This window comes from Fonsecaea multimorphosa (genome assembly GCF_000836435.1).
Source record: "Fonsecaea multimorphosa CBS 102226 unplaced genomic scaffold supercont1.5, whole genome shotgun sequence".
Classification (NCBI taxonomy): domain Eukaryota; kingdom Fungi; phylum Ascomycota; class Eurotiomycetes; order Chaetothyriales; family Herpotrichiellaceae; genus Fonsecaea; species Fonsecaea multimorphosa.
This window is the reverse complement of record NW_015971639.1, coordinates 435,496-452,094: the sequence shown is the minus strand read 5'-3', so window position 1 is coordinate 452,094 and position 16,599 is coordinate 435,496. Positions and strand designations below refer to the sequence as shown.

At 52.9% G+C, this 16,599-nt stretch overlaps 7 protein-coding genes across 7 annotated transcripts; 2 read left to right on the top strand and 5 right to left on the bottom strand.

The window, feature by feature from the left end:
• Positions 1–92: 92 nt before the first annotated feature.
• On the bottom strand, positions 93–697 carry Z520_03373 (uncharacterized protein; the record flags this gene model as incomplete). Its single annotated transcript, XM_016773884.1, has 3 exons — positions 93–233; positions 441–512; positions 668–697. The coding sequence occupies 3 exons, from the start codon at positions 695–697 to the stop codon at positions 93–95; spliced, it is 243 nt and encodes an 80-aa protein (XP_016634830.1).
• Positions 698–1,245: 548 nt separating this feature from the next.
• On the bottom strand, positions 1,246–3,138 carry Z520_03372 (uncharacterized protein; the record flags this gene model as incomplete). Its single annotated transcript, XM_016773883.1, has 6 exons — positions 1,246–1,904; positions 1,974–2,348; positions 2,399–2,683; positions 2,735–2,794; positions 2,856–3,006; positions 3,070–3,138. 6 exons carry the CDS (start codon positions 3,136–3,138, stop codon positions 1,246–1,248), a joined length of 1,599 nt encoding a protein of 532 aa, XP_016634829.1.
• Positions 3,139–4,111: 973 nt separating this feature from the next.
• Z520_03371 (uncharacterized protein) lies at positions 4,112–5,616 on the top strand (the record flags this gene model as incomplete). The annotated part of the gene is made up of 2 exons (XM_016773882.1): positions 4,112–4,196; positions 4,331–5,616. The coding sequence occupies 2 exons, from the start codon at positions 4,112–4,114 to the stop codon at positions 5,614–5,616; spliced, it is 1,371 nt and encodes a 456-aa protein (XP_016634828.1).
• A 910-nt stretch (positions 5,617–6,526) lies between these two features.
• On the bottom strand, positions 6,527–8,118 carry Z520_03370 (uncharacterized protein; the record flags this gene model as incomplete). The annotated part of the gene is made up of 4 exons (XM_016773881.1): positions 6,527–6,550; positions 6,606–7,183; positions 7,233–7,878; positions 7,936–8,118. 4 exons carry the CDS (start codon positions 8,116–8,118, stop codon positions 6,527–6,529), a joined length of 1,431 nt encoding a protein of 476 aa, XP_016634827.1.
• Positions 8,119–9,038: 920 nt separating this feature from the next.
• Z520_03369 (uncharacterized protein) lies at positions 9,039–10,559 on the top strand (the record flags this gene model as incomplete). The annotated part of the gene is made up of 1 exon (XM_016773880.1): positions 9,039–10,559. The coding sequence occupies one exon, from the start codon at positions 9,039–9,041 to the stop codon at positions 10,557–10,559; it is 1,521 nt and encodes a 506-aa protein (XP_016634826.1).
• A 742-nt stretch (positions 10,560–11,301) lies between these two features.
• On the bottom strand, positions 11,302–12,454 carry Z520_03368 (uncharacterized protein; the record flags this gene model as incomplete). The annotated part of the gene is made up of 4 exons (XM_016773879.1): positions 11,302–11,367; positions 11,465–11,579; positions 11,673–11,771; positions 11,862–12,454. The coding sequence occupies 4 exons, from the start codon at positions 12,452–12,454 to the stop codon at positions 11,302–11,304; spliced, it is 873 nt and encodes a 290-aa protein (XP_016634825.1).
• A 513-nt stretch (positions 12,455–12,967) lies between these two features.
• Z520_03367 (uncharacterized protein) lies at positions 12,968–14,854 on the bottom strand (the record flags this gene model as incomplete). The annotated part of the gene is made up of 3 exons (XM_016773878.1): positions 12,968–13,586; positions 13,637–14,371; positions 14,418–14,854. The coding sequence occupies 3 exons, from the start codon at positions 14,852–14,854 to the stop codon at positions 12,968–12,970; spliced, it is 1,791 nt and encodes a 596-aa protein (XP_016634824.1).
• Between the last annotated feature and the right edge of the window lie 1,745 nt (positions 14,855–16,599).

The window sequence follows — 16,599 nt, the reverse complement described above, 5'->3', positions numbered from 1 at the left end:
GGGGTATCAGTTTTGAAAATACCTTCCGGACCTCCTTCTTCTATTTTATTCCCCTCGCAGAAGCCCATTTTTTGGTGTGCGCCACGACATTTTCACCGTCGATCGTCGCCCATGCGTTCCAGTGCCTCGAGCATCACGACCGAGTTGCCACGGATAACCACCATTCCTAACCTCTCGCGCTCGCCGCCTGGTTTTTCTTCCACGGCTTCGTCGAGGACAATGTTTAGAAAGACCTGAAATTTAACCGGCGGTGTGAGCCATTGTCCCTCATTTTTGTTGGTATATTCCGCTGCTTTGTGGGCTTTTGTTTGATATATGTGTGGGTTTTGTCCAACGAGCGAACGAGCAAGAGAGCGTAGGAGGGGAAAGGAACATGCTGGCGCCGGGGAAAGGTTGTGATGAAAGGACGGAGGTGGAAGGGAGGGAGGGAGACAACATACATCGTAGCCGCGCAGGACGCCAATGACTTTGCGGTTGCCGTTCAACTGGACGAACAGGCGCTTTTCCATATACTGTGGTGGTTTTGTAGGTTTGACACCATGTGTTAGCCCACGAGCGCAATTTGTGAGGAAAGGGGGACAGGGACAGCGAAGGTCCCCATTTCCTTCGAGATCGACCAAGGTTGTGTGTGCCCGGGGGAAAGGAAAGGAAGGGAAGGGAGTTTTACCTTTTTGAGCTCGGGTTGCGCTTGAGGCATGCTTGCGGTGGTGCTGGTGAAAGTGGAGGTGGAGGTACACGAGCTGTTGCTGGCTGTTACCTGGCTGATCGAGAGCAGGGGCGCGTTATAAAGGTAGAAAGAACGGGAATTTCAGGATGCTCGTCGGAGTTTCAGTTCACTGATTGACTGACTGAGGGAAGGGAATGGAAGATATTCTCTGTCTGCATACATTCAACCCGGTCGATGAGGCGGAAGAGCGCAATTGGAGAAATCTCAAGGCCAAGAAATCGTTCGACCATACCCGTTTCGGTCAAAGGGTGCTGCCGCTCTGTAGTGGGGATGTGAAGACGTCCGCCCTTGGGCCTCTATATACACTGTACAGTTTCGACGAGTAGATGGTTGCTACATAGCTAGGCATTAAGTGGACGCTTGGTGGCCATTCTAATCCCATAAATGTCTCTTTTTTATCGGAGACAGGAACCAAAAAGGACATACGCGTATTGGACATGGTTCACCACACTTCAATTCCCAACCACAAGGAAACCCACCAAACTCTCTTGACAGGTGGCCGGGCATGCGTGCCCTTCTTACTCTGTTTCCCTTCTACGGAACTGCAGAACAGGACCACGTTTAGCCACAGTGACAAAGTGCGAATATAGTTGGAACTCCTCTGGTCGTTCCCTCCCGGCTCCCATCCCCATCATACCTTCGCCCAGTTTCCCCTCGGGACCATCAGCCGGCTTGAAATCCATCGTGTACAAGACCTGGGCTGTCGTTATCAACAACTCTGCCATGGCTAGATTCTTGGCCGCGCACATCCTTGCGCCGCTCAGGAAGGGCACGAAAGCCCTCCGCTGAAGTTCAATGGTGGCCGCAGGATTGCTTTCCGTTTCGATCCAGCGGTCAGGGTCGAACTTGAAAGGTTCGGCAAAATATGCCGGGTTGTGCATGAGCGAGTAAAGACATGTCCCAACTTCGATGCCCTCTGGTATCTCGTGACCGTCGATGTTTTGGCCACCCTTGAGGACAACCCGCCACGGAGCCGCAGAGACAGGGGGGCACATGCGTAGGCACTCGTCGACCACAGCGTGGAGGTATATGCAGGAGCGGAGCTCGGGCCCATGGGAAATTCCTGCCACCGAGGGAAACGTCGTCCGGATTTCTTGGGCGACCCTGGCGTAAACCGAAGGATTGCGCGACAGGTAGAAGAAGATGCCAGCGAGGGCAGATGAGGTGGTATCAGAGCCTGGGGAGATCAGAGCATGTCAATGGCTTGCTTCAACTGGTGGTCAAGTGTGAGGAGTAAGCTATTCACCTGCCACAATCAATAATCCCGCTTCAGCCAACAATTCAGGTAATGGCAGGCCCTCTCCAGTCTCCGCGTCTTTGGCGTTCAGTAAGTTCTGGAACACGTCTTTTTTTCCTTTAGGAAGCTGCTGTTTCATTCTTGCTGTGGCAAAATATTTGGCTTCGTCAGTGAACTGTGCTGATGCTCGTACGCCGTCCGGCATAATGAGCCAGTGAAGTCCTAAGCCCCACCATCTCGTCCAGGGTACCATGGACAGGACGCCAATGCGGTGCATCATTCTCTCAATGCAAGTGGTGATCCAACGGTAGTGCGAATTTTCAATCAGATGACGTTTGACACTGAATATAACGTCCGTCATGATATCAAAAGAAAGGTAGTTGGCTGTTTGGTGTAAGCATCATTATCAAGAGATTGGCAAGCCTCTTCCTCACTGAACTCGGACATGTCCACTGGGAGACTCCAAGCATTGGCCGCTTCAGGGACAGCATTTCGACCGTCGTTTGCTAGCAACTTATTGCACAAAATCGTGACATTGTCTTTGATGACGGGCTCATACCCCCGGACTGCAGCCTCGGTAAAACCTTGACCTACTACTCGTCGTTTGCGCCCATGGACTTTCTTGTCCCACGCCGTCAAGACCGAGAACTGGCGTGCTCGGGTCAAGAGGGCCCAGTAAGCCTTGGACTTGGCAATGTTTTTGCCATGGCCATAGATGTCTGGTCGATGTTCAGATGAGCTCGTGGTGTTGGAGACCTAGTAAGACATACCATGGTATCCGTTTGCACTGTTGACTAGAAGCCTGTCCGGTCCGTAGCGAACGAAATCTCCTAAGCAAGTATTTCAGTCATACCATTGGACAAGAGCGTCCTCCAAAGTCACACAACATACCGTACTCTGCATGGCACCTCAGGATATCAATGTGAACATCATTGATATAATTGTGGTAGGCAGAATACCATGTCGTAAGCTTTGCCAAAAATGGTCCCGGATATTGTGCAAGCGGATGAAAGAACAGACGATATACTGCAACATAAACAAGCTGCATAACAAGTCTCAGGATCAAGAGTTCGACTGAAACAAAGCGAGTTGAACGAGCACTTACATATGCAACCGGTATGGCAAGCAAAGGGACAGCAACGTGATAATGATTCAATGAGTCCAATAACGCCATTGCGTTCTCTGAGTTCTTGCTTAGGAGTGGGTTACCATTTCATTTCCAGCACGCTTGTTCTTATAGCTGCGAACTGTTTGGATTCACACCCTCCTCGTTCCCACAGTCCAGACTGGCCAGCTCCCGCAAGAGCAGAGCTTGTCTGCTTCGACTAGACCACGCTGACCCATGCGCTTACGGGCAGACAAGAGGGGAAAAGACCCGAGGCGATAGGTAATCCAGCTTCAGGACGACGCGTCAATGCCCATTGATGTTGTAGCATTTGATGTACAGGCAGAAGCCAGGGAATGCGATGCATCTCCGGCACAGGGGATATTGTGGGGATTGGCAAGCCCCAGGATTACCTGTCGTTTAAGCTGAGACGAGACGAGATTCGTTCCCGCACATACCGTAAGAAGCAAGGCATTATAATTGGAAGCAGACACTTGCTGTATCCTGTCAAAGGATTGATCCCACCGCCCACGGCCGCCATACATTGGACCGTACTCCATACGTCTCACCCAAAGCCATCTTGAGAGAACAGGGATCGCTGAAGCAGGAAGTAGATTAGTGATCCTGGCAACGTTAATAAGATTAGTGATTGAGGAAGATATGTCGTGGTGTTCCAAGACGAGTGGACGTAAGCCTCGGTCGCTTGAGATAGAGGTCGAGAGGTCGACAAGTGTAGTGCATCTCATCCTAACGGCTTGGCAATGAACTGTAGACCAAGCATGCATACTAGTAATTCATCGTCTATTCGCAGGACCGTAAAGAGCGTGTCAGGCAGAAATGCTATCGTGAGAATTCCATCAATCAACCATCAAATACTTTTTGTCAGACAACAGAGAAACCCAGAATTTGCTTCCCTTTTTCCCCCGCAAATTCAATCTGCAAACTTGTGGCCGATGAACAGCATCCAGAATTGGCCTTTGCCCTCTAAATACTCCCTCCGCCCAACATCTCATCGAATCTATCTGCAAGATTCCCTCCGACAATGACTTCGCTGTTTACAGCACGGCGGAAACCCAAGCGCATTGCGCGGGACGAGGCAGATCATGAGCCAGATGACGGCGAGGAAGGTATGTTTGCGTGTCTCCCACAATCCGCCCACACAGCCAGTCCACCACTGCATGTTTACTATATCTGACAATTCTCTCTCCCACGATCTAGTCTGCGTGTGAGATCGATCCCCACTGACGCGACGAGTATGTAGACACCGGCCCCGTGGTCAGACGACCAACGCACAATGCACCGCGCACAAAATCCAAACTACGAGTCTCGTTCAACCCGAGTGAGGAAGACGGGTCAGGAACAACGGAAGAGGGTGCAATTGCTGGGACGGTACCAGCTCCGCCAAACAAGTCGACAACGAGACTGGGTCTATCCAGCGCCGCACAGGACATCATCACCCGACGAGTGCACGAGGACGGAGATAGCGAGAGTGGAGGCCAGAACCACGACAGACCGAAATACAACAAGGCCTACCTCGATGAACTGCGCAACTCGACGCCCTCGACGCCGCGCGACCTGTCATCTCGGGACAGCCCGTCGCTGGACTTGGTCGAGAAGCCGTCATCGACCAACCTCGAACTCGATCTCGAAAGTAAATTCGGCAAGACAGCTCTACCCTCCGCGAGATCTCCCCACATCCCCAGCGCCGCCGAAATCAGGGAGAAGAAGGAACGGCGAGCGCGCCTAGCGAAAGAGCAAGCTGCAGAAAAGTCGGCCGAAGATTTCATACCGCTCGAGGACTACGACTCGGACGGCGAGTTCAAACCTCGCCGCATGCAAGTCTCATCTTACCTGGCGCCACCACGAGAAAAAGAAACGCGCCTTGTCCGCGAAGATGAGGACATCGCCGAGGGGTTCGACGACTTCGTCGAGGACAGCGGGCGCGTCACACTGTCCAAAAGGGGACTTCGAGAACAGAGCCGCAAGGAGAAGGAAGCGATCCGCCACCTCATCGATGAAGCCGAAGGCGCTGCGAGCCCCGACAGCAACTCGGTCGACGGCGACGGCGACGGCGGCTCGGCTTCTGATTCCGACTACGAACGGCGGCAAGAGTACGAGATGGCCCAGACGCACCACGGCATGGACGGGCTCTCCTCGCACGCCGCCCACAAGCGACATCTGAACCGGCCGCGCCAACCACGCGAGACGACACCCATCCCCAAACTCAGCATCGGATTGACCCGCCTGCGCGACATGGTCTCGGCACTAGAATACGAGCGAGCCAAGATCGCGAAACGCAGGGCCGACATCGAAAGAGAAAAGGCCGAGATCAAGCAATCCCAAACGCATATTCAGCGCAGCCTCGAGGAGGCGGGGCAGGAGCTCGAGAGAGTCCGCAGGGAACACGCAGAGAAAATCAACGGGGCAAAAGCGCCCGGAACACCAACGCCCATGGAGACGGATGGCCATCTTTCAGTACCCTCGAGTTCAGCCCACGCTGCTGGGGTTGAAAGAGGATTGGAGTCGTTCGGGGACCACCGTCCTTGATATCATATGTACTTGTACACTACCGAGTATGCTGCCATCATCGCAGGTCCTCAAAACAAGATCATATTTCGTGATAATACCACCACTACCACTCCCACTCGATAATGGCGGACTCCGAACTGCATAGACACTAATCTTGACTCTTGGACGAAGACCATGACATCCAAAAAGCACGCGGAGAGAGGATCCATAGTTGCAATACGAGGATGAAAAATGTAGTCTCTTCGCCACTACGATTCATGCTCATCATATGGCCAGTTCTCTGTTGGTATTCAACTTTTCTCATTTTTCTTTTTCTGCTACTTTGATTCTCAGCTCTGTCTGTCTCGCCTCTTTCTATTAATTTGGTCCTTTCTTGAGGAGTCATGCAGCTCTCCCAGAATGAGCAATGTGTCAAGCCGGAGAGTGGCAGAGGATCTAGTCTCATGGCTCCTTCACCTCGTAGACGATCCCCAGAGCAAAAGCTCAATGTCCACTCTCCCAATCATGCATTGTCATCCCTTCGATTCTCCTCTGTTCCAGCTCAGTGCATTGCAAAAGTCGATTGTGGAATCCAAGAAGCCCAGCCTCGGGCCGCATATGTGTAACCCTTGGAGACAAGAAAAACACATGTGCAGAACCAGCCAGTCCCTCCATCGCTCACTTCCAGTACTCATTTTCACAGCTCGCAGTTCTCTCTGCAGTCGTTGCTGGTCGTCTTCAGCCTTGCCGACCCGCATGATGTCGTTGTCATTGTATCAAACTCACATCGTCCTTTCGGCCAATCACGCGCCTTCCGACATGTGCAAACCAGGCGCTGACATGTTGTGGGCGCATGGGAGGCGCCTCGTTCAACCCCAGCACACTGCGCGAGGCGGCTGCCAGGACGAAAGCTGGTGAGCAGTCGCGCATAGGTCCATCAGGGACACATCTAGAGAGCGGAGAAGACAAAGAGCTAAAGCATTTGTCAACATCAGCAGGGACGGCCACAACAGCGACAGGTGACTTACGTTGTTCGTCGCAGCAATAGCAATGCTGTCCTCGAACGGATGCCAACTCATATGCAGGATCTTTTTGTTAAAATCGATCTGGTCGGCGTCTGTCTCCTTTCTCATTCTGCTTCCTTGACCTGAAGCTGCAGGGCTGCCTGCTCTTGAACCACCTTTCTTGGCACCATTGGGGCTGGCCGAATTGATGGGAGTCGGCACTCCAACTTTCTTAGCCTTGAAGGCCGATTTATCTGCCTGCAAGACCACTTCCGTCTCTTGTTCAGGGTCCGAGGGATAAATCATGAAGTTGTTATTGTAGCTCCCGGTCATGACATTGCTTCCATCGCCGCTGAAGACCACCTCGAATTTGTCGAAGATGCTGTCGTTTTCGTAGGTGTCGCACAAACGCGGCCTCAAATGCTCGTGAATAGGTATGGTCTTGACGGGTTGTCTCTCCATGTTCACATCCCAGATCTTGACCGTCAGATAGTCTCTTGATAGGATATACCTACCATCGTGTGAGAAGCGAACATCGGAAATCGAAGAGATTATCTCAGAAAAGAAGGATCGCGAGGAAGGGTCTTCTTCTTGCTCGAATTCTGGCAGAAAGTCAGTATGTGGGTACAATTGAGTAGGGAAGATATTCACGTTTAGCATGGTGGTCACACAAGGCACTCTCCCGCATATCGGCCAATTTGATGGTCCCTTTGGAGCTGGCATACATGAACCAATTGCAGCTGTGTGGGTGGAATTCAGCAGCAGTGATGACTTCGGTGAGTTCCTCCATATTCGCCGGCTTGATATCAACAATGTTGAAACTCTGGTCTTGGATGTTGAGATTCCACAAATTGATGCGGAGATCATCACTGCTGATGAAGGTCTCGCCGTCGCTGTTGACTGAAATGCTGTTGATGTGATAAGCGTGCGCATTAGCGTACGTGCGTCGAGGAACTGCGGCCACAACGGTATCGTGGTGAGTCATTCGAGGTAGTTTCAGTTGGGAAGCATCCTTGAAATGAATGTGATTCGGACGAGATGCCCCTCCTCCACCGGGACCGGCAGGGGTGAGGTCTTGGGAGAGATTGTTCTCGGCGACGACCTTGAGGGACTTCTCAAAGACCTTCCAGAGCTTGATAGTCTTATCGTTTGTAGAAAGAAGATAGTGTGAGGCATTCTGACGTCTGCACCATTTGATCTTGTTGATCTTTTCTTCTATCTCGAGAGATTTGAGGTAATCGAATTCAGGCTCGTGGGATTGGAACTCTGTATGGAACTTGTACTCGCATGTCTTTTTCTGTTTCGAAAATTGTCAGTAGTCGGGACAGTGAGAGCGGTATGCGAAAGTACTGACAGTCTCATTTCGTTCAAAAAGCACGACGCGACCACCTTTGTCTCCGGTTGCAAGATAGTTCCCAGTGTGGTCGAATTCAACGGTTGAGATGATATCTGCCTCCGTTATGTCTTCGACATCTCCTTTATCGCCAAAACATTGAGTGAACTTCCATGTGGGAGTTCCGGGTTCGGTTTCGACCATCTTTCATCACAGGGTGCGCTGCGGGTCCAGGACGTCCAGCAGCACGCACACAGCAGTAGCACCCTAGATCGACCTCAAGATTTCACCGCTGGCGGTGCATGGAGCGGGTCGCGCTCGACTCAGGGGTGGTAGAATTCGTGAATGCGTGTGTGGGCGCGGTAACCTAGGCGCAGGTTGTCTATGAAGTTGAAGTGACGTGACGTGGTTGGGTTGGACTTGAGTTGGGATGGTTTTGACAGTTTTGTAAGCCGATGCGGCTCAGGCAACAAAACGGTGATGATTCAAGTGACAGGGACGATGGGAATCAGACGGAGAATGTCTCGTGACGGACGGACGAGGGAGGTGCAGGAAAGAATGAAGGATATCGGATGTCAGCAGGGGATGGGTACGGCTGCGGTTGTATGTCAGTAGTCCTGATCGTGGGGGAGATGAAGGGCAGTGATGCAGTTGCGAGGATCCAGAGCAAGGTCGCAGGTACAAAGACAGCAGGTTAGCCGCATGGGCGCGGATGGCTGGGCAGCTCGGGCAGCTAGGCGGCCAAGCGCGGGATGGCCATGATGCTGATGAGTGATGATGTCGAGGGGCACCCGGGGAGGTCAGAACAAGTCCCCTGGAGGTGCCTGAGGGGCGTCTCCTTAACTAAAACCAGGCGCTGAAGGCCCCTCACCAGGTACTCGACAGTAGTGCACATGCACACTCCCGTACCTTCCTCGCTTCCTCAGTCCTGGCGTTGTTCTTGGCGATAATTGCTCCTTCAGCCTCGCGAGCCTCGGATCAACCATAATCCACATGGCTACTAGAGTACATAATATCTCCTCGCTGATGCCCTTGATGACCGGTCAAACGTTTACTTCGTGTTACAAATCCCGTGTCGTCACTGCTTCCTCAGCATCTCTCTGCCCGTCTGGGTACTGATCACCATGCGAATCCGCCTACAAGGAGCCGGAAAGGGATTGGCAAAGCTTGGCAGTCGAGCCCGTCAACCGACTGAGCGACTCAAGAGTATCCTACCAGGACGGGCTCCTATCGGGACAGGCGCGTTATCTGCGCCGGAGGTCAGAGCAAGGAATTCGCGGCTGAAAAGCCTTGTCGACGAATTAGAAGAATCTTCGAGGCCCGAAACCAATCCAACCGGCGCGGGTTTGAATGAAGTGTTTGACAATGTCGGAGCTCCAAAACAGGACCACCCCATACCATCTAAAAGCTGGTCCAGGGGTGAAAAGCTCAGGGAGGGCATTCTAGTGGACAATGGCATTCCCCTCGTGTCTCCGATTCTGGCCCGCGACGCCTGCAAGTGCGCTGAATGCATCGACCCTTCTGACCGACAACGGAATTTCTCCTACGCAGATATCCCCACGGACATTGGCTTTAGCAGAGTCACTCCCGTCGAGAATTCCGGCGAGACCATTGTCAGCTGGCGCAACGACGCTCTGCCTCACTCGGCGGGGAAATCGACAATCTTGGATAAGGAGACCATCTCGTCCCTGAGGAAGCCGTTCCGCAACCCGCATTGGTATCTGTACAGCCTGGCGCAGAAACTGTGGGATGCCGAGTCGTTCACGCGCGACTCCAACCGGTTCGACTTCAACGAGTACATGAGCAGCGACGACGCGCTGGCGGAAGCCCTCCACCTGCTGTGGCGGGACGGCCTGGTCTTTGTGGACGGCGTGCCCGAGTCCGAGGCGTCTGTTTCGCAGATTGTCACCCGCATCGGTCCGCTCATGAACACCTTCTACGGTCCCACGTGGGACGTGCGATCGGTTCCCAACGCCAAGAACGTCGCCTACACGGCCAAGTATCTCGGCTTCCACATGGACCTACTGTACATGCGAGAACCGCCAGCGTTCCAGTTCCTGCACTGCATCCACAACGAAAGCGTTGGCGGCGAGTCTCGGTTCGCCGACACGTTCAAGGCCGTCGACGTGCTCTACTCGCAAGACCCCGGAAAAGTCCGCGACCTGATGACCTACCCGGTGCGCTACGAGTACGACAACGACGGCTACTTCTACTCGGACCTGAAACCCACCATCCTCAAGCGTCAAGAACTGAACGTCCCCAATCGCCCGACCCACAACGCCAGCCACCCGCACGTCATGTCCGACGTCGGCCGCGTGTACTGGTCGCCCCCTTTCGTGGGCAACATCCACCCGAAGCTGGAACATCACGAGCTCGCGCGTTTCGTCTCGGCGAGCCACGCCTTCTCCCAAATCCTCGAGCAACCGCAGATGGTGGTCGAGGAGAAGATGGACAGCGGCACGTGCGTCATCTTCGACAACCTCCGCGTCGTGCACGCCCGCAACGCCTTCGACCTGAACTCGGGCCGCAGGTGGCTGAGGGGCGCGTACCTCGCCCGCCAGGACTTTGTGAGCAAGGCCTCGTCCATGATCGACAGAATGCCCGCGAACATCAGGTTTTATACGCTCGATGGGCAAGAGCCGTGAGAAAGAAAGAAGAAAAAAATGGCTTGAAGGAAGCAAGTTTGACTTAGCAGAATTCTTGCGCCTGTGACGGGAACACCACCCCGATGACCCCTCCCGCCCCCGTAGGCTTTCTCATGGAAGGAGAGCTTAAAACTAAGCTGGTGGGTGCTTCCCCCTTCGAGAATGGACGAAATTCCCCTCCGCAGCACGGGCCACTTGAAGTCATCCCCGTTGGCGAGTCCTGAGAGACACTCAAAGCGACCTCCTGAGACAAGAGGGTCTGGTGTAGAGAGGGCCGCCGCGCGACCAATATTTCCGGCCTTCGAGTGCAAAGGACAAGAACGACAAAATGAGGCAGGACTTGTCCATACGGTCAAAGATTAAATATAGAACATATAGGACAGATTTAGGCCCTAGGGTTTATTGTCAATAGCGGTTTTGGGACTCGCTGTTTCCAGCCTTGTGCTATTGAAAAAGCACAACACACCAGACCGGCAGGCTGAGAAATAATAAAAGACTAACTACACAGTCTTCCATAGTATCTCCTATACATGGACCAAAGAAAAACTATTTTCTCTTCTTATCTTTTTTTTCTCATTTTGTATCTCATCTTTCGCATCATTTCTCATTCATTGTATCGTCGCACAACTCCAACAGGTACCCATTGGTAAACTAGCCCCCGCAGCGTTGATATAAGTCTCGACTGCTTCTATCATGGCTTCAGGCCGGTCATTGCGACTCCTCTTGACTGCTAAAAGCCGCTTCAGGCGGTGGCTGTCGCCCTGAAAGGCTGGAAGAAGTCCGGGTCGGCTTCTAGCTCCTCACGGACCTAGACACATCATATCGATCAGCACCCGTTTCGAGCCCAAAGACCCTTGAGGACTCGACACCGACGAACGAGAAGGGGAGTGATGATTAAAACATACAATATCGAGCCCACCAACAAGTTCTCCGTTCGTATATAGTTGCGGGAAGGTGGGCCAGTCGGAGAACACCTTGAGGCCCTCGCGCACGTCGTTGTCGGCGAGGATGTTGAAAAAGCTAGATGTGCACCCAGTGGTTTTAGTGTCTGACCAGGGTTCCAAGTTTGGGTTGGGGAGGAGGTCAGGGGACAGTGATTAAAATGTAGCATACCCGTATTTCACTTGGTTCTCGCGCAGAATGCTGACGAGCTGTCTGCTAAACCCGCACTGCGGCGCACTGGGGGTTCCCTTCATGAAGAGCATGACCGGCCTAAGAATGTCCCAACATTGACATTGTCAATTGAAATTCCCTGAGAACAAGCGGCGACATCTTCTGTACAATCTTGAGAGTGGAACGTACGCAGCTTTGACCAGCTTTGCCAATCGATCATTCAACTCCTCTCTCGCCTCCAAGCCTGACGAATAATCCGGCGCGGTCTGGGGATCCGAGGGCTTGGGCGCATAGGAGCTCAGGTCCTTTGTCGAGGTCGGCTGCTGTGAGTTTCCATTTGTATGTGCTTGGCTCTGCGGCTCCGCCTTCAGCGGAGGCGGCACATGCGCACTGCCATTACCATTGACATTGGCGTTCGCCGCAGCAGAGCCAGTCCCAGCGTGTTTCTCTACCGCACCTCTCAGTTTGCCGGCGTCACTCCCACTCACCGTCTCCAGCGTCTTGCCATCTCGCTGAATGACCAGGTAGGGCACCGCGGTCACGTCGAATAGTTCAGAGACGTCGGGCAGTTCTTCGGCGTTGATGGAGAGGAAGGAAAGATCGGAGCTGCGGGAGGCAGGGTAGGTCGAGGCGAGTGCGGACAAAATGGTGTTTGTCTGTGCGCAGGGTGCCGCCCAGGGAGTGTGGAAGTAGATTACGTTCAAGTGCGAAGAGGGGGCAGAGGATATGTGTTGGTTGAAAGCGTCTTCGGAGGGGATCTCTTTGAGGGACAGAGTTGCCATGTTTGATGTTTTCGGAGTCAGAACTCCAGGTGAGAAGATGTAGGAGATGACAGTGAACCGGTAGAAAGAAAATCAGAGGGACCGAAACGTAACCCGTGGACAGAAAATGGGTTTGCGACAAATCTGAAGTTGACTAATTCGAAAAAAGCGTGATGGTGGTTTTGTATTTTACTGTATTGATGACGCCACACCTGGCGTTATCGGCCAGCCTTGTCCAGCCTTGTCCCGCTTTCTCCACGGCTAGAGCCCCTCAGGCTGTCCACACACTTCTCTCCATTCTGATAAGGCTAACCATCCGAACAGATCCATGGATCCCAAGTCATACGTGGGTGAGCAGTAGATTAGAAACCTACGCAGGTAATCCGTTTAGGATAAGGAATGAAACTAGTGTACACAATGTCGTCCCGCTGGCTCTTCCTCCTCGCCAGCCATGCGTTTTGGCGCGGCTTGTCACCCCCAAGTCTTCACCGCTGTCATCGATCATGCTAAGAGGGATATGGCACTGGCATGCTTTTAGCTATGCGGCGCACCAACTCCCATATCCCTCAGCCACGACACCGCCGGAACACTCGCCGCGGACTGCATGAAGAAATGATCCATAGCTTCAGCTTCGCCTTCGTCAACAGCACAGTCGTAAATGTGCCAGAACAACGGCAAATCCAACCTATTGACTTGTTTGCACCTCTTCAGAATATACTTTGTAGCAGCGTTGACGTCGTTGCCTCCATTGTAATCCTCAAAGTGGGACTTCATGGGCGAGATGGCAATGCGTTTTCTAAAAGCTGCTGCGTTGGTTAGGATGAGCAAGATGATGCTTTTGGTGAAGTGCACGGATCGGACAATGCTTTTGAGGTCTGAAAGCCTCTCCAGAAGTTCGTTCGACCTCTCTGCATCATCGCGATATCGATCATAGCACGTCAGATCGATGGCGAAGAGACAGAATTGAACGTCTGCGAATTGCGAAATGATTTTCACTGCGTACTGTTCGTTGATTTCGATGATGCGCAGTGTCGACGAATTCATGATGAGTTCTGTCTCTTTCATGGTGTCGATGGCTTCAGGGGCTCGAATGATATCCATGTGGCTGGGCGTGTAGTCGGCCTGACAGATTCTTTCGATCGTATTGAGATAGCTGTACAAACATCAGTAGCCATTGGATTACTCAGAGACGGGACAACGTACTAGGCAGTCTGTCCATGTTGCTGCATTACCGAGAAAGCTTGTTGAACGTGCCAATTGTTCCATATGTGTTTGACGGACCCTGCGAGGCCCACGGGGACTTTCCAATCAGGTGTCCCTGATTCCGCAAATTCTCGGATTATGTCGGCGTGATCTCTGCTGATTTGACTGACAAGACCGTTGCCAATATCCTTGACGTAGTCTAGGATAGCCACAAGAGCCTTGATAGCAAGAGAGGTGATTGATTGCCGATATTGTTCGACTTCTGAGTCTGAGTATGGTCGACCGTACCTTTGCCTCATTTGCTTGACAATGGCGGATCTTCCATGCTTGTCTCCAACGGCAAGGATCTTGACTTCTTTGCTCAACCTGCGGGCATCTTGCTTGAGCTTCAGATCAATCTTGGCCGAGTCGCGCGCAGTGCTCTTGAGCTGAATGAGAGGGGTATCAGAGAGTGCCCGCCGTTGGCCTTTCTCTCCGGTGCGCTCTTCTGTGGGACTGTTGGCACGCCTGAGCATAGACCGAAAGGTGTTCTGATAGATCTTGTGTCGCAGAAGCAGACCGTCGAAGTCAAATGTCTTTGACCATTTCGTGGCTGTAGATAGCCCGGTTCTGGCAGTGACGAACGAGGCAGAATCGCGGAAACCGACGAGAGACGTAGCGTCGTCTTTGGCTTGGCTGAAGACTTCTCTACTTTCATCTCTCTCGAGTAAACGTTTCTGATCGATCGGTGTCCGACTGGATTGGTTAATGGTGAGTTTGTAGGAGGGATCGCTCATCTTACCACTGGAACGCCGTCAGGCACAGATTAAGAGCATTGATCTGATGGTCTAGCCGGGTGAGACAGTCTTTGGTGGCCTGGTCCTCGAGGAGATAGAGGACTTTGCTGCCGACCCTCAGGAACTCCTCGTCATTCCCTTGGAATTTGGATATCTGGTTGTCGATGTATTCGACGAGTAACTTGCAATGAGTGATGGCGTCCCCGAGGTCCATCATCAACTGGTAGTGCTGAGAATCCCCAGATAGGCATTCTGCCCAATGCTGGACTTGAAGCAGAGCAGTCCGTACAGTTCGAAGATGGCCTGTCAAGAGGTTAATGTTGAGTTCCGCATCCCGATACCTCTGGCGGAGTTGATTCAGGGTCGCAACCGATTTGCCGATGACGGAGACTATGCTAGCGACACCAGCAACGACACTCAAGGTGCTACATAGAGGGTCCATTGCTGGACCACTAGCAGATGTATTCTCTCGTGTGAAGCTCGCAAGTTGACGAGAAATCGCTCAAGAGAAAGCCAGGACGGATAGCAGAGATATTCCAATGTCCATTGTGACGGCCAGATTCTCCCGCGTCACATGGCACCCTGGTGGACCTCATGCATGGCTTCGGCAAGGGGATGTGCCAGAAAGCACGACGTTTGGCTGCTAGCCATGGTAAGGTCGGCTTGAGTACACAGCCTCTGGCTGAAATTGGGCAATGCGACCCCCTAAGCGCGCGTTATCTTGCGTCAAGCCCCGGACTTTTGCAGCTGGTCAACGTGCTCGGCCCCAGATAAGAGTGGGTTGTAGATGAGGGACGGAGGCTGGTCATCTGGCTCTTCTCGCGTGGATTCGGAGGACGGAGCCAAAATGGGCGACCAAACATTCCACGCGGCAAAGGAATATTCTCTGACAACTTCGATACGTCCTCCTTGCCAACCTCGTAGGCGGCTTGCAAGCCACAGTCATTGTTGATCTCGGCTGGCGTGGCATCCCGTATCGTAAATCTGTCTCCCTTCCAGGATGCTCTCTGATTCAGACGATCACTGGCCGTCTTGTAAAGCCGGATGCATCGGGCGCAGGGAATCGGGTGGGATTCAGGGGCTTTCTGAGGCCAAGACAAAGACTGCATGAGAGGGCAGATGCCAGTAGGTGGTGAAGGTGGTGATGGTCGTAGAGGGTGTGATTCAGGTGACTAGTGGACGCCATTGCCAGCGTGCTACACTTCAAACAGAAAGGGCCTTCTTCGATCCTTTCCATACAGGGCAAGGCCGTCAACTGCGGCCAGGTACGAGACCACGTTGCAATTTCTGAAACACTTGCAGATGTGTATCTCGGCAAGGGTACCTGGTGTGTGCCTGGGGTATCTTGATTGATTATTCGTCGGGTCTTGGAAGCGACAGAGGTGTGTGTGCCATGTGGCTTATGTCCTCGCGCACCTCGAACAATCCATCTGAGGTGATTGGCAAGGGCAAGGTGACATGCGTCAACCAGCATGGAAATGAACCTCTGCCTAGTATGAGGAGCAATCTGTGCCATGTTGCTGCAAGGATTCTCAGCCTACTATCTGTGGGGTGGTCTCTCCGCTTTCGCCAACTGTTGCATACCTAGGTACCTACTAATCATGCTACTCGTACATAAGTGCTCGCCGTATGCATCATGATTCATGGCTCTAGGGACAGGGGTTGCTGTAAAGTTTGACCGCATGGTGATCGGACTTCTCGCCAGGCGGCAGATTGAGCTTTGGGCCCTGAAGGTTATGATTTCAACTGTGACAGTTTGAATACTTCTGACGTCTTTATACGCTCAATGCGAACGGACGGACTCAATCTTTCTTCTCGGTGAGAGACGGGCAGAGCAACAGGTAGAAAGGAAGGACGCTTAAACGAAGTCCAGACACCCTCAAACAGCCCGGCTCTTCCTGCCTTATCTTCACCTCAGGTCAGTGGTCACTAGAAGCTTTGCATCGCCTAGCTAAACGCACTACCCCGATCGCGGAAGTGGTCCGGGGGCTCCGGGGCTCAAACTGACGCCTAGCGGGAATCTAGTGGGCGCCTAACGGCACGTAGCGGGCACCGGGAGGCCGCCCGCCTAGGGAGTGCAAAGCCTAACTTCCGAGTGCCTACCGGTAGGTACCTAGGTACTTTTGGCTTTCTGCGATCCCTGGCCTGCAAACTGACAGCACGCAATGTCCGCAAACAGGTGTAGCC